The sequence below is a fragment of the Pristiophorus japonicus genome, chromosome 5 (assembly GCF_044704955.1).
Source record: "Pristiophorus japonicus isolate sPriJap1 chromosome 5, sPriJap1.hap1, whole genome shotgun sequence".
Classification (NCBI taxonomy): Eukaryota; Metazoa; Chordata; class Chondrichthyes; family Pristiophoridae; genus Pristiophorus; species Pristiophorus japonicus.
The window spans coordinates 68,149,084-68,165,790 of record NC_091981.1 but is presented as its reverse complement, the minus strand read 5'-3'; the positions used below and the strand labels follow the sequence as shown (position 1 = coordinate 68,165,790).

Below are 16,707 nucleotides of genomic sequence, written 5' to 3'. Positions count from 1 at the left end.
CTGGCATTACACTTTTTTCTAATGAATTATTAAATATGTGTAGTAATGCCTCTTCCCTAGATTCTAGGGTCTCATCCTTTTTGAGTTTGATTAATTTATTTAATATTGTAGAGAAAAAACTAAGTAGCGGGAACCTAATTAATCAAAGCGGACCTAATTAAGTAAAGTTAAAAACCATAAGCAAGGCTGAAAGGAAAAAAAAGATACGTGTTACGAAACACAGGGAAAATGCTAAACTAGAACTCTCAGGAAGATAAATTACCTTATCAAGAAAAAAACAGAGTTGGGAAAAATACACTCCAAGGCTAGGTCACATGGGGTGGTAAGAAATTACGGGAAACAATGGATGATTGAGAACCCGCAGCTGGTTGAGGGCAGATCGGTCAACAGGGGAAGAGTTCACAGACCTGAGAATGATGTAGCACGTAACTAATCAGATAAAAGGCGCACAGGGAAGGTAACGAAGCTTGCTGTCAATATAATTGTATTAACCAATTAATATTTATAATCATAATAGTTAGGCGAAACTTTGTGACGCGGCAGGGAAACAGCAAATGGAAAGCTTCTGCGCGGAACTTTATGATTTTGTTTGTATTTTGACTGTCTAAAAATAGCAGCCCCGAAGCTGCTTGGAGAGAATGGCTGGTTTGGGTCACCGAGTTACTGAACTCATGTAGATGCTGTGTTTCCCTTGATTGATCGAGCAAAATAAACAACTCTTTTCTCCACATACAGACTTGTGTCGAGTGTTACTTAAATACTCCACAACAATTGGCGCTGCGAGCAGGGTACCTATGGGGAACAGACAGACGGGTGTTTACAGAGCATCACGAGTGAGTATATTTAAACTACCACTCATAATGCGATGTAAGCTGTTACAAAACGTTGTCAGTTGCGTGGGGTACCTGAATCTGTGAAAAGTCTGTTGTGGTGTAAAAGACTTGGGGGTAATTTAAATGTGTTTTATATCCCTCACTATATAAGTCAAAATGAGAAACCGGTCGTGTTTACAAACTCTAGGTTTAAAGAACCAGATCAGGGAGGCAATCAGTATTGTTAGTCCAGCCGGATGTTGGAGGTGTCCAAGGGATTGGAGACAGTTCACAGAATCCAGTGAAGGGGTAGATGTGCCCAAATGTGAGATTATAAGGTATCGATGGGATTGTTGACTCTAGGGAGGGACAATCAGTATCTAAGAATACAGTTTAAATCGATAGGAAAATATCGGTGGGGCCGTCGACTCTGGGTTTAAGGGAAACCAAGCAGAGGGACAGGTGATATTTCATACAGTGAAACCGATTAATAATGACTATGTTAAGTGATGGGTGGGATCCTAAAATGGAGCCGGCCAAACAGAAATTATGGTGGGAGAAACAGAAAAATAATAAAACAGCCAATGCAGGATTAGTGATAAGAAGTCAGTGCCTACAATTACGGAGGTTAAGAATAGAAGGCAGGAGTTTGAGAATGACCGGACGATTGGGACAGAGACTGACGAAGAAAAACAAGGGAACCAGGAAAAAAAAGAAAATAAACTTTGTTGAATGAAAAGTTGGTGTGAATGCCTGTCTAAATGAAAGTGCTTGTGTGGGAGTTTTCTTGACTGCGGAATATTTGATGTGGGAGTTAATGAAAACCTGCTTTTTTAAAAGAAAAATGGTGTAGCTGTGTGTTTGTTTTTGCTCCACCCACTTTTTCAGACAAAGAGCTGAAAGTTTTTAACCCTTTGTAGTGTTGTTCTAGATGTGGGAAGTTTTAACTAAGTGTGAACCTAGAACTGAATTACATTTTAAGTTAGAAACGCAGGTGTGGATTTATTTTGATTATGATTTACGGAGCTAGGAAATGCACAAAGGATGGGTTTGTTTAACAAAAGATAAAAACTTCAGCCTTGCTAAAAAAAAATATTTAAATAAAAAGAGAAAACAGAACCGACACTGAAGCTTCAGCTCTTGTGCCGAGAAATTTGGACGTTCTAATTGGATTACAGTAAAAGAAATACGTGGTCTCGTTTAAAAAAAAAAAATTCCGACACGCTCACTTACTTGTCAAAAGAAAACACGTAATCATTGATTACACTGGGTTGAAAGACAATAAATGTAGTCTATGAATAAGATAAAGAAAGGAGAAGGGAGAGTGTAATGCCTTTAAAAAAAGCATGCGTGGGTTTCTCGAGGCTACGGGTTGGGGGAAGCAACACCCCCATTTTCCTTTGTGTAAAATCTTATGTTAAATGACGTGAAAGTTTCTAGCTCCGTGAAAGAGTTTTAAATAAAAGATTGGCAGTAGAGTATTTGAATTGGGATTTTGAGATATTTCAGGTAATTCTCCTTGATAAACATTTTGGTTGTATTGGAAAATCTTGGGTATGGCGAGAAAGCAGGAATGGGGTACTGAAGTTGAATGTTCAGCCATGAACTCATTGAATGGCGGTGCAGGCTAGAAGGGCCGAATGGCCTACTCCTGCACCTATTTTCTATGTTTCTATGTTTCTATGTTTCTTAATAAAAATAATAAAAGTACACATCTGTGTAACTTTACCTCAACTACGATGTCAGAAGTTGAAGCTTAAAAAGATGTAATTTATGAGGTACTGTATCACAAAATATATCTTGAAGTTACAGAGCAAAAGATTTTCTACTTATGCTATACCTACTTGGGTTGGAGTTTTTTTTAATGTTCAGCTTCTAAAACAGAAGTTAGGCACATAATTATAAAACAAGTACTTTGCATTCTGTGATCTGTGAATCACTTAAGACCATAATGGGCTCAAATTTGCCCAGGAGTTGCTCCGTTTTTTTGGGAGTATCTTAAAAATCCCCTTTCTGCACATTTAATTTGCGCCAGTGTAAGTGAGTGAGTTCGGATTTTTTTTAGTTTAGTTTTTTTTTCAAAAGGGTGTGTTATCAACTGTTTTGGCCATTTAAGCCAGTTTCGATAGCTAATAGTTGCTCCAAACTAACTTAGGCCAGCGTATGCGGCCACTTGTGGCTGCACAGAAAACTATTGCGGAGAGTTAAGAAATCAGGGCAGGTAACCAGAGATGGGGGGGGGGGGAGGGCGAGGGAAGCAGAGAGGACCTTGCAAAGCACTAAACACCTTCACAACAACATTCATGAAGCATAAAAATCATCAATAATAAATAAAAAATAAAACTTAAGTCCTACCTTCCTAACTCGGCCCCCCTGAGGGACTTGACTTCTCTCCGAGGGACTTGACCTCTCCGAGGGACTTGACCTCTCCGAGGGACTTGACTTCTCCCCGAGGGAATGGACTTCTCTCCGAGGGAATGGACTTCTCTCCGAGGGACTGGACTTCTCTCCGAGGGACTGGACTTCTCTCCGAGGGACTGGACTTCTCCAAGGGACTTCACTTCTCTCCGAGGGACTGGACTTCTCTCCAGGGAAGGCAGCGACTGGTCTATGCAGCAGGCCGCTCGGCCAGGGATAGGGACGGCGAATATCGGGTTGACCCTTCGGCCAGGGATAGAGGCAGCGAGCATCGAGTGCCGTTCACAACCTGCAGGACGCACTGGAAGGGCAAGGAGCTACTCCACCATGCATGAGGAGAGCTGCCGGCACTGTTTTCAGCACAGGGCTGTAGCTCCGCCCCCCCACTGCACTATATACGCCAGGACCCGGGACACACAGCAGAGCGGCCAGAATTGTGAGTAAGTTTTGGCACAGTTTTGAGCACACAAAGTCGGCACATCTTGTTTTAGTGCGCCGGAAAAAGGGTTGGGGAAATTTGTGCCCAATAAGCATAAATGAGAATTCCAATATTTAAAAAACAGTATTACCATATTTGACATTTTTACTTCAAAAATAAATACAAATACTACAAAAGGGGAGCAGCAATGACATTTTTAATTCAAAAATAAATACAAATACTACAAAAGGAGAGCAGCAATTAGGATGGGAACAGTAAAGAGTTAATTTTGTTGTAAAGATTTCAAAGTACCACTGGTTAAGAAAATGCACAACAAAATATGAGATACATTTAAAATTGAGCCTCTTTAGAACTATTTTGGTGTTTGAGATTTTTTTTTGTGTTGATCTGACAGAGATCTATTGAAAAAATGTTTTTCATCAAAAGGACTTGTAAAATAAAATGTTAAATGAGGGTACTAACCAATGATGCCAACCTACAGTTCAAGTGTATGCAAATTTGTAAAATCTGATCTCTTTTTAAAAAAAAAAAATAAATAAAAAGTTTGGAAACAATCTAAAAATGCTATTTTCTCTGATGAAAGACATAAATGCCGTTCGGGGGAGATGAGATAAAATGATTTGCGAGAACTTGAATTGCGAGCACTTGTATGTTAAGATAGTTTATAAACTATCACTTGTTTTTGAATACAGGAAACCAGACAATCCTGGCCAGAATTGCTACCCATGATACGAATGAGGTTATGCACCACACCAAATCGAATGACAGGATTAACCCCCTATGAGCTAATGACTGGATGAGTAATGAAGTTACCCAAGGGGATAGTTACAGGAGGGGCAGAATTAGGACCATTACGAGATAGAATCAGGAAGTATGTGATGGAATTGAGTAAACAGCTGAAAGAAATGCAGCAGGAAGTAAGAGATAGACAAAGGGACAAAGATAAAGATCAAGGGACAAAAACCCCTGGCAGCAGTGCCGGAGGTTGGAGTGAAGGTAATGGTTAGAGAATTGCCAGGAAAACCTGGATTCACCCCACGATGGAGCGGACCATATGAAGTGTTAATCAGTGGTGACACATGTACATGTATAAATATGAAAGGTGGGGGCCGATGGAAACATTGGTCCCAGCTGAAAGAATATAAGGGTACGACTGACGGCGGAACCTAAGATACTCCCAGTAATCTACTCCTTAAAATACGCCTTAGAGTATAAGGAGTGGAGGGATGCATTGATAGATGGACTTTTCGGGGGACTAGGATTAATATTTTCAATACTATGGGTACTTGACATAATGAAATGGAGCTGGGAAAGGTCCGGAGAAACGGTGCAAATGATCCGGTAGAAGTAGAAATGGTAAGAATCTAACTAAAAACCTGGAATGTCTAGGATGCGTTTTATCAACAGAATGTATATAAACGTGATCACCACCGCCCTTATGATTCTACAAGGACAAGCTGCAAGGCTGCCCCTAGGAGGCCCAGAAGCACATACCCACATCAGAGGGTACAACAACTACGTAAAGTAGTCCCTAGGGGTGGCATCCGATTGTCAGGAGCGTTTATCTTGAAGCTATTCGATAAATGGGTAACAAAATGTTACCTAAATATTGTAAACCAGGGGAATTAATCTTGGGAAAGCACGTGGTAGTTAAACCTGGAACAGAAGCAATAGTACATTGTCTGGACCCTGAGAGGGACACGGTTTTGGAGCCGTTCTCGTTAAAAGTGATAGAATGGGTCATATGTCAGGAAAAGAGAAAGTGTTCAGGTCCAGCAGTGATGATTTATTGGCATCCTATAGTCACGACCCCAGGACCAACAACACTACCACCAATTACTTGCCCCCTCCTTACTGAAGGTCTGCCCAGCGGGTTGGTGACGAGATCGGAGGGAATGCTGTTATTTGATAATGTGCAACATGAAATGTTACCTGTGATCAGAAATTTAACAGACCTATACCTGCCAGAAAAGTTTAGCCAAGCGTTGTACACATGGTTGCTGGACACAATCCTGAGAAAAGCTAGTGACGCATCAGGAGCAAGGGAGTATCACAAGCAGCTGAGACACAAAGGAGGCAGACAGAGGAGATCTATAGGGAATGACGTATTTTTTGATAAGGTCCCACATGGCAGACTGATCATGAAAGTAAAATCCCATGGGATCCAAGGCAAACTGGCAAGTTGGATCCAAAATTGTCTCAGGGGCAGGAAGCAAAGGGCATTTTTATGACTGGAAGGCTGTTTCCAGTGGGGTTCTGCAGGGCTCAGTACTAGGTCCCTTACTTTTTGTGGTATATATCAATGATTTAGACTTGAATGTAGTGGGTATGAATACGAAGTTTGCAGGTGATACAAAAATTGGCTACATGGTTGATAATGAAGAAGAAAGCTGTAGACTGCAGGAAGATATTAATGAACTGGTCAGAACAGTGGCAAATGGAATTCAATCCGGAGAATTGTGAGGTAATGCATTTGGGGGAAGGTGCACAAGGCAAAGCTATACACATTAAATGGTAGGATACTGAGAAGTGTAGAGGAACAAAGAGACCTTGGGAGTGCATGTCCACAGATCCCTGAAGGTTGCAGGCCAGATAGATAAGATGGTTAAGTAGGTATATGGAATACTTGCCTTTATTAGTCTAGGCATGGAATACAAGAGCAGGAAGGTTACACTTGAACTGTATAAAACACTAGTTAGGCCACAGCTAGAGTACTGCATGCAGTCCTGGTCACTACATTACAGAAAATATGTGATTGCACTGGAGAGAGTACAGAGGATGTTGCCTGGTCTGGAGAATTTTAGCTATGAGGAAAGATTGGATAGGTTGGGTTTGTCTTCTTTGGAACAGAGGTGGCTGAGGAGAGACCTTACTGAACTGTATAAAATTGAGGGGCCTTGGTAGAGTGGGTAGGAAAGACCTCTTTCCCTCAGCAGAGGGGTCTACAACCAGGGGGCACAGATTTAAAGTAATTGGTAGGAGGTTTAGAGGGGATATAAGGGGGAATTTCTATTCACCCAGACGGTGGTGGGGGTCTGGAACTCACTGCCTGAAAGGGCAGTAGAGGCAGAAACCCTCACCACTTTTTGCTTGGATTGGCACTGAAAAAAGTGCTGTAACTACAAGGCTACGGACCAAGAGCTGGAAAGTGGGATTAGGCTTAATAGCTCTTTGTCGACCAGCAGGAACACGATGAACCAAAATGGCTGTAAATTTCTATGATTCTGTGAGTGACACATCCAGCCCAGTCGACCCTGCAAAGTCTTCCTCACTAACATCGGGGGAATTGTGCCAAAGTTGGGAGAGCTGTCCCACAGACTAGTCAAGCAACAGCCTGATATAGTCAAACTCAGAATCATACCTTTCAGCTAATGTCCCAGACTCCTGTCACCATCCCTGGATATGTCCGGCAGGACAGACCCACCCGAGGTCTCGGCTGAGTGGTATACAGTTGGGAGGGAGTGGCCCTGGGAGTCCTCCGGACCCCATGCAGTCTCATGGTTTCAGGTTAAGCATGGGCAAGGAAACCTCCTGCTGATTACCCCTAACTGCCCTCCCTTAGCTGATGAATCAGTGTTGAACACCATGGAGGAGTACTGATTCATCAACTAAGGAAGGGCAGTAAGTGGTAAGATGCACTGAGGGTAGCAAGAGCACAGCATGTACTCTGGGTGGGGGACTTCAATGTCCATTACCAACAGTGGCTCAGTAGTGCCACTACTGACCGAGCTGGCCGAATCCTGAAGGAGATATATGCCAGACTAGGCCTGCAGCAGGTGGTGAGAACACCAACACATGGGAAAAACCTACTTGACCTCGACACCAATCTACCTGTCACAGATGCATCTGTCCTTGACAGCATTGGCAGCAGTGATCACCGCACAGTCATTATGGAGACAAAGTCCTGTCTTCACACTGAAGACATCTTCCATCGTATTGTTTGGCACTACCACCTTGCTGAATGGGATATAGTCAGAACAGACATAGCAGCTCAAACATAGAAACATAGAAAATAGGTGCAGGAGTAGGCCATTCGGCCCTTCGAGCCTGCACCACCATTCAATAAGATCATGGCTGATCATTCACCTAGTACCCCTTTCCTTCTTTCTCTCCATACCCCTTGATCTCTTTAGCCGTAAGAGCCATACCTAACTTCCTCTTGAATATATCCAATGAACTGGCATCAAAACTCTCTGCAGTTGGGAATTCCACAGGTTAACAACTCTCTGAGTGAAGAAGTTTCCCCTCATCTGTCTTAACTAGCTTACCCCTTATCCTTCGACTATGGCCCCTGGTTCTGGACTTCCCCATCATCGGGAACATTCTTCCTGCATCTAACCTGCCCAGTCTCGTCAGAATTTTATATGTTTCTATGAGATCCCCTCTCATCCAGTTGATCCAGTCTCTCCTCTTATGTCAGTCCTGCCATCCCAGGAATCAGTCTGGTGAACCTTCGCTGCACTCCCTCAATATTAGACGACCAAAACTGAACAAAATATTCCAGGTGAGGCTTCACCAAGGCCCTGTACAACTGTAGTAAGACCTCCCTGCTCCTATACTCAAATCCCCTTGCTATGAAGGCCAACATACCATTTGCCTTCTTCACCGCCTGCTGTACCTGCATGCCAATTTTCAATGACTGATGTACCATGTCACCCCTTTTCCTAATCTGCCGCATTCAGATAATATTCTGCCTTCATGTTTTTGCCACCAAAGTGGATAACCTCACATTTATCCACATTATACTGCATCTGCCATGCGTTTTCCACTCACCTAACCTGTCCAAGTCACCCTGCAGCCTTTTAGCGGCCTCCTCGCAGCTCACACCGGCACCCAGCTTAGTGTCATCTGCAAACTTGGAGATATTACACTCAATTCCCTCATCCAAATCATTAATGTATATTGTAAATAGCTGGGGTTCCAGCACTGAGCCAATTCGATTCACTCCATGTGATATCAAGAAGAGGCTGAGCGCACTGGATACAGCAAAGACTATGGGCCCCAACAACATTCCAGCCTCTAGCCAAGCTGTTCCAGTACAGCTACAACACTGGCATCTACCCAACAATGTGGAAAACTGCCCAGCTGTTCCAGGTATGTCCTGTCCATAAAAAGACAAATCCAATCCGGCCAATTACTGCTCCATCAGTCTACTCTCAATCATCAGCAAAGTGATGGAAGGTGTCATCAACAGTGCTATCAAGCAGCATTTACTCACCAATAACTTGCTCACCGATGCTCAGTTTGGGTTCTGCCAGAACCACACGGCTCCAGAGCTCATTACAGCCTTGATCCAGACATGGACAAAAGGGCTGAATTCCAGAGGTGAGGTGAGAGTGACTGCCCTTGACATCAAGGCAGCATTTAACCGAGTGTGGCATCAAGGATCCCTAGTAAAATTGAAATCAATGGGAATCAGGGGGAAAACTCTCCACTGGCTGAAGTCATACCTAGCACAAAGGAAGATGGTTGTGATTGTTGGAGGACAATCATCTCAGCCCCAGGACATTGCTGCAGGAGTTCCTCAGGGCAGTGTCCTAGGCCCAACCATCTTCAACTGCTTCATCAACGACCTTCTCTCCATCATAAGATCAGAAGTGGGGATGTTCGCTGATGATTGCACAGTGTTGAGTTCCATTCGCAACTCCTCAGAAAATGAAGCAGTCCATGCTCACATGCAGCAAGACCTGAACGACTTTCAGGCTTGGGCTGCTGAGTGGCAAGTAATGTTCGCGCCACACAAGTGCCAGGCAATGATCATCTCCAACATGCAAGAGTCTAACCACCTCCCCTTGATATTCAACGGCATTACCATTGCCGAATCTCCCAGCATCAACATCCTGCGGGTCACCATTGACCAGAAACCTAACTGGACCAGCCATATAAATACTGTGGCAACAAGAGCAGGTCAGAAGCTGGGTATTCTGCAGCGAGTGTCTCACCTCCTGACTCCCCAAAGCCTTTCCACCATTTACAAGGTGTCAGAAGTGCGCTGGAATACTCCCCACTTGCAGCTCCAAGAACACTCAAGAAGCTCGACACCATGCAGGACAAAGCACCTTCAACACTGACTCCCTCCTTCACCGTGGCTGCAGTGTGGACCATCTGCAATATGCGCTGCAGGAACTCGCCAAGGCATCTGAGGCAGCACCTACCAAATCTGCGACCTCCACCATCTAGAAGGACAAGGACAGCAGGCATATGGAAGCATCATCACCACATGTTCCCCTCCAAGTTACAGACCTTCCTGACTTGGAAATATATCGCCGTTCCTTCATTGAGCTGGGTCAAAATAACTCCCTTCCTAATAGCACTGTGGGAGCTCCTTCACCACAAGGATTGTAGCCATTCAAGAAGGCGGCTCAACATTACCTTCTCAAGGACAAGCATCAGGGATGAGCAATAAATGCTGGCCAGCGATGCCAACAAATTAAAAAAACTTAGTAGTGTAATTATAATTACAAACAAATTTGTGGAGTCAGTCCATATAAACACATACTCGACAAGTTGCACCACAAGAATTAGCAAACTTGCATGAATTTAGGCTCACATTTTTTCAGAAATCGCTTTGCAGACTTGTAGAAACTTACATACTGATGGAGGCCACTCGGCTTAGTCCCATCACCCCCACCCCTCCCCACTTTTTGTTCGCAATTCCCTCTTAAAATCATTTGTGGAATCAGCTTCCACCACCTTTTCAGATAGAGCATTCCAGATCCTGACAACTCTGAGTGAAAACATTACTCTTCATCTTCCCTGTGGCTCTTTTGTGAAAGGAAGATGGTTGTGGTTTTTGGAGGTTAGTCATCTCAGCCCTAGGGCATCACTGTAAGAGTTCCTCAGGGCAGTGTCCTAGGGACAACAATCTTTAGCTGCTTCACCAATGACCTTCTCTCCATCATAAAGTCAGCTGTGGGGATATTCACTGGTGATTGCAGTGTTCAGTTCCATTTGCAACTCTTCAGATAATGAAGCAGTCCATGCCCGCAAGCAGCAAGTCCTGAACGACATTCAAGCTTGGGCTGATAAGTAGCAAGTAACATTCGCGCTGCACAAGTGCCAGCCATGACTATCTCCAACAAACGAGAGTGTCACCACCATCCATTGACATTCTACGGCATTACCATTGCCAAATCCCCCACCATTAACATCTTGGGGGTCACCATTGACTAAAAACCTAATCGATCAGCCACATAAATACTGTGGCAACAAGAGCAGGTCAGAGGTTGGGTATTTTGTGGCGAGTGTCTCACCTCCTGACTCCCCAAAGCCTTTCCACCATCTACAAGACACAAGTCAGGAGTGTGATGGAATACTCTTCACTTGCCTGGATGAGTGCAGCTCCAACAACACTCAAAAAGCTCAACACCATTCAGGACAAAGCAGCCTGCTTGATTGGCACCTCATCCACCATCTTAAATATTCACTCCCTCCACCAGCGCCACACCGTAACTGCATCTTTAAGATGCACTACAGCAACTCGCCAAGGCTTTTTCGGCAGTATCTCCCAAACCTGCAATCTTTACCACCTAGGACAAGGGCAGCAGACGCAATGGAACACCATCACCTTCAAGTCCCCCGAGAAGTTACACACCATCCTGACTTGGAAATATGTTGCTGTTCCTTTATCGTTGCTGGGTCAAAATGCAACTCCCTCCCTAAAAGCACTTTGGGAGTATCTTCATCACACAGATTGTAACGGTTCAAGAAAGCGGCTCACCACCACCTTCTCAAGGGCAATTTGGGATGGGCAACATTGGTATTGCCAACAATACCCACATCGCATGAACAAATAAAACGCTTTTTAAAAAATCTGTGATCTCTGGTTATTGACCCGTTCACCAAAGGGAATAGTTTTTCTCTATCTACTCTATCAAAACCCCTCATCACTTGAAAACCTCTATTTTAACCTTTCCCATTCCAAGAACAATCCTAACTTTTCCAACCTCTCCTCATAACTGAAGTCCCCCATTTCTAGTAATCCTACTCTGTACCCTTACGAAGCCCTTTACATCTTTCCTGAAGTGTAGCACCCAGAATTGTCTGCAATACACCAGCTGAGGCCGAGCAAGTGATTTATAAAGTTTTCGCATGATCTCTTTGCTTCTATATTCTATTCCCCTATTTATAAACCCAAGTAACACATTTTCTTTTTTAACCACCTTATCAATTTGCCTTGGCATCTTTAAGGAATTGTGTATATGGACATCACTGTTGCTCATCTGCACTTCTCAAAATCGTGCTATTTATAGTATACTGTCATTCCATATTAATCCTCCCAAAGTGCATCACTTCACACTCCTCCACATTGAACTCCACCTGCCATGCTTCTGTCCACTTCACCATCTTGTCTATGTCAACCTGATGTCTATAACTATCCTCATCACTATCTACTGTGTTGCCAGAAAAAGTTGTGTTATCACTACCCCAGATGAATCATCTGTTCCATGCTAAGGCTTAAAAAGAATTAGCAGGCACCACCTTCAAGCTTATCTTTAATATAAAACTCCAATTTATAAGCCTCTTCCTCAAAGTTTTGTGTTATTGTCACTTTCTTGTGAATTCTCATCAACACATTAACGTCCATTTCGAGATAAAATAAAAGAAAGACTTGCATTTATATAGCACCTTTTACGACCACTGGATGTCTCAATGTGCTTTCAAGCCTTTTGGAGCGTAGTCACTGTTGTAATGTGGAAAACATGGCAGCCAACTTGCGCACAGCAAAATCCCAGAAACAGCAATGTGATAATGACCATATAATCTATTTTTGTTATGTTGATTGAGGGATAAATATTGGCCAGGACACCGGGGATAACTCCCCTGCTCTTCTTTGAAATAGTTCCATGGGATCTTTTATGTCCACCTGAGGGCATACGGGGCCTCGGTTTAATGTCTCTTCCGAAAGACGGCACCTCTGACAATGCAGCACTCCCTCAGCACTGCACTGGAACGTCAGCCTAGATTTATATACTCAAGTGGGACTTGAACCCACAACCTTCTGACCTACAGAGACGACTGTGCTACCCACTGAGCACAGCTGACACTGTAAGAAATAACTTACATTTACAAAATGCATGATCACATCCTTAGAACATCCTAAAGCGTTTCACAAACATGTATGCCACAAACTACAGCCATACCAATGAATTATACTGTCATGTACAATGTGTTTTAACTCAAGTACTATTGAAATGCCTTCTGTTTTTGACTAGCTTGGCCTATGCTGGGAATTATTTTGGGGGTTCTCCCGATTATCCATTGTAACTTTTCTCACAGGGGCTCTGCCAGCCCTCCACAGTATGCAGCCCAAGAAATTTGAACTCCTGTGAAGCGCTAGCTGACCATGAGTCAGTTAAGTGGTTAGAGGGATGTCAGGAGCGTATCTTGATCGGGTGAGAGTGAAGGAAACCCAGGGCAGGGTAGGCCCATGGTTTCTTTGGGGAGGCCCGAAGAGAGGTCCTACTCCTCGTGGCCCATAAGGAAACAGATTAAAAATAACGTACCTTTGAGCCTCTTCTGGCCCCGGATCAGGTTGGCCAGCCGACGAGCCGGCCGGGAAGCCACGATGGCTTCCCCGAGCAGGCCTCGGGTTAAAATTGTAGTTGGACCCCGATGACATAATCAGAGGTTGATTTGCATATTTGAGGAAGGAACCCGCTGCCTTCCAGCTGGTTTCCAACCCATCTGCTCAAAAAAGCAGGATAAAATTGCAACCACCGGGAAGGCAGTGGGATCGGAGTTACTGTGGTTATTTTAACTACCTTCTCACCTGGGTTCCACTGCATTAAAATCGGCCCTAGTACAGTATGTCCATACCTGACTCATCAGTGTCTTGATCATCAAATGTAGCAGCTGCCACTCCCATTTCCATGCACTTCTTGCTGTGAGCCTTGGACTTCATGTGCTTGGTCAAGTTTCCTTTGAAAACAAGTAAAATACCAGCTAGAGCAGCTTTTATTGGAGCGATAGCATCCTTCTTTAGCCTCATATGGTGCAATTCAAGTCAGTCACTTGGTTATACATCCCAGCAAATCTGCTAATTGAGGTAATCTTCAATGTACATTTTATCAAAAATTCAATAGCTAACTCCAGTACAAAACCAATAATAAAAACCTTGGTATAAACACTATAGGAAGTAACACCCTTCAAAATCATCAGTCCTATTTTTGTTGAAAAGTCAAGGTTAAAAGACGAGCCAAATCGGGAAGTAGTGATCAGTTGTCACCAAGCTTGGGTTTTAGAATTCTGCAGATGTGGAAGGAAGAAAAGACTGAGGGAGATAAGAAGTGCAGTGCCATAGATTTCAGATCCTGGGCAAAAATGAATTAGAGCAGTAAACTCCGCTAAGTCTTGAAATCTACAAAGTGAAGGCTGCCAGGCTGCCTCTCATTCAGGTGTTAGAACATAGCTCCACTTTGCTGTAACACTTTTACAGCTCCATTCTGGTGTTGCATGTATGGTTTTCAAAGGAAAATGTAAGATAGTTAGGAGGGTAGGAAGCAAGCAAGCTAGCAACAACCGGTGCTGACAACTCATGTCTTGAGTCCAAGGATCCCTATTATCGGTCTGCTGAAAAGTATGCCTCTGTATTTGAGGTAAGAACAGGACTGATGCTCCTCACAGCTCATCAACATTCACCGTCTAGGCTCTGGTGCTGGAATATAGAGCTCCACCTAGTGGACTACTGTGGTAATGCAACAGCTGCTGTAAATACAATAAAAGCATCATGTGACAAGGTCGCCTGTCAATTTCCTGTAGAGCCATCTTGTAGTCTGAGTGTGCTGTGATGTTGTAAAGAATATATCACATTGGCGAATGAGGATAGGATAATCGGATTCCCTAGCTGAAATTTTTGTTGGTGGATGATTCAGCCAACTGACAGAGATACTTTGAGAGGTTCTTTGTTTTGCAGAAGAGCTAAAAATCCAAGGTAAATGTCAAGCTCACTTAGCTGAACTGTCAGAGTCCAGATGGCTGCGCCTATGGAAATAATAGGGCGCTTGGGTGAGTTCCATCGTGATCAAGAGTCATTCGGAGCGTATGTGGAGCAGCTAGAAATGTTTTCACTGCGAATAGTATTGTCGAAATCCCCGATGATGAAAACCGTAATCGTGTGGTGTTAGAAAGGAAACGGGCTATTTTCTTGACCCAAGGTGTATGAAACCCTGAAAAAAGGTGCAGGCCCCGTCAAGGACAAGCAACTGATGGAGATTTTAACCAAGGTAGAACAGCACTACAGTCCTGAGCCCTTGGAAATTGTATTGCGTGACCGCTTTGTTTGTGGGATGAAAAATGAAGAAATCAGAAAAAAGTTGTTGACAACCCCCAACTTGACTTTTGATTTAGCTTGTCAGACAGTTATGTCGATGGATATGGCAGACAACCTGAAGATTAAAAGTAAAAGGCAGCTGAGCCCCACCAACTGGCCAGGGTAACAGTAAATTGAAGTCATGCTATTGGTGCCTGGGACAACACATCACTCAAAGCTGTCCATATGTGAAGGCAGAGTGTTTCTTCTGCAAGAAAACTGGGCATCTTGCGAAGGCATGCCGACTGAAGAGTAAATCAACTTTCAATGCTATAAGTAGAAATCGGCAGAGACTACACAGCATTGAAGAGAAGCAACAGGACGAGGAGATTCTGGAGAAACACATCATCAGGACCACGCGGGTATTTAACAGCGATTCGCAATGTATCGTCATCCAAGTAGATGTTGCAGGAACCAGGATACCCATGGAAATCGACACTGGTGCATCCGTGAGCATAGTACCGGAATCGCTGTGTCCCGACAAGTTGAGTGATTTTTCACTGGAGAAATCGAAGATAGAGCTGCGGGGCTACTCAGGAGAGCAAATCCCTGTGGTAAGACATATCACCGTACCAGTAAAATACAAGGATCAGTTTCAGATCTTGCCTCTCAGGAGAGTGTCAGGAGACAAGCCTGCCTTAATAGGTAGAAATTGGTTGGGATCACTGAAGTTTGATTGGAATGAGGTTTTTTGTGTTCAAACAAGATTTCCATCGAAGGATGATGTCATCAAGCAGTAGCCGAAGGCGTTCGTCTAAACAGGCAGTCAGACCCAAGGTTTTTAGGCAAGTGTCAGGGCACAGAGGGACGCTAGACCAGTTTACTGCAAGCCACGTCTCATACCATACGCACTCAGGGAGAAAGTTGAGCAAGAACTCAAATGACTAGAGACTGAGAATATTATCTCTAAGGTAGATCTTAGTAATTGGGCTACACCTATTGTTGTTGTACGTAAGTCAGATGGTAATGCTGATGCTATGTCCAGGTTGCCAATCCCATCACACAAGTTACACCCAATAGGGAAGAGGTGTTCTAATTTCCATACATTGATGAACTGCCAGTCACAGCTGAAGAGATTGGTAGAGCAACCAAACGTGACCCAGTTATGTCAAAGGTGTATGATTACATGGCAAATGGCTGGCCAAGAGAAAGATATACATCCATACTTTGTTCTTGGGAATGAATTATCAATGGATAAAGATTGTACCATGTGGGGTGCAAGAGTGGTTATTCCAAATAAGTTCAGGTCTAAATTATTAGGAGATCTTCATGATCAGTACCTAGGACTGTGCTTGACCAAGAGTTTTGCACGCAGTTACTAATGGTGGCCAGGTTTAGATAAAGATATAGCGTACATCGTTAGTCAATCCGTAAGCAAGAAACCACCATCAGTACCATTACAGCCACGGAAATGGCCTCCCACAGTGTGGCAAAGGTTACATATTGATTTTGCTGAGCTAGAAGGACAACAATTGTTCATTGTGATTGTTAGCCATTCGAAGTGCATAGGGATGTTTCCGATGTGGAAAATAACAAGCAAAATAAAACTAAACAATTTGCAAAGATTGTTTTCTTCATATGGCCTCCCAGAAGAAATTATGTCTGATACTGGGCAGCAATTTTGTTCAGAAGAATTTGCATAGTTCATGAGCAGAAACCGTGTGAAGCATACCAGAGGTCCACCGTACCACACTGCTTCAAACGGTGCAGCAGAGCGCACAGTATAA

The 16,707-nt window shown here is 43.6% G+C and overlaps 1 protein-coding gene across 8 annotated transcripts in view; it reads right to left on the bottom strand.

The window, feature by feature from the left end:
• hivep1 (HIVEP zinc finger 1) overlaps positions 1 to 16,707 on the bottom strand; it is a 330,679-nt gene that overhangs the window by 43,727 nt on the left and 270,245 nt on the right. For all 8 annotated transcript variants that reach the window (XM_070880700.1, XM_070880703.1, XM_070880704.1 and 5 more), the window contains one exon: positions 13,489 to 13,590. In XM_070880700.1, the coding sequence (XP_070736801.1) occupies positions 13,489 to 13,590 (102 nt within the window). The remainder of the gene's footprint in view (positions 1 to 13,488; positions 13,591 to 16,707) is intronic.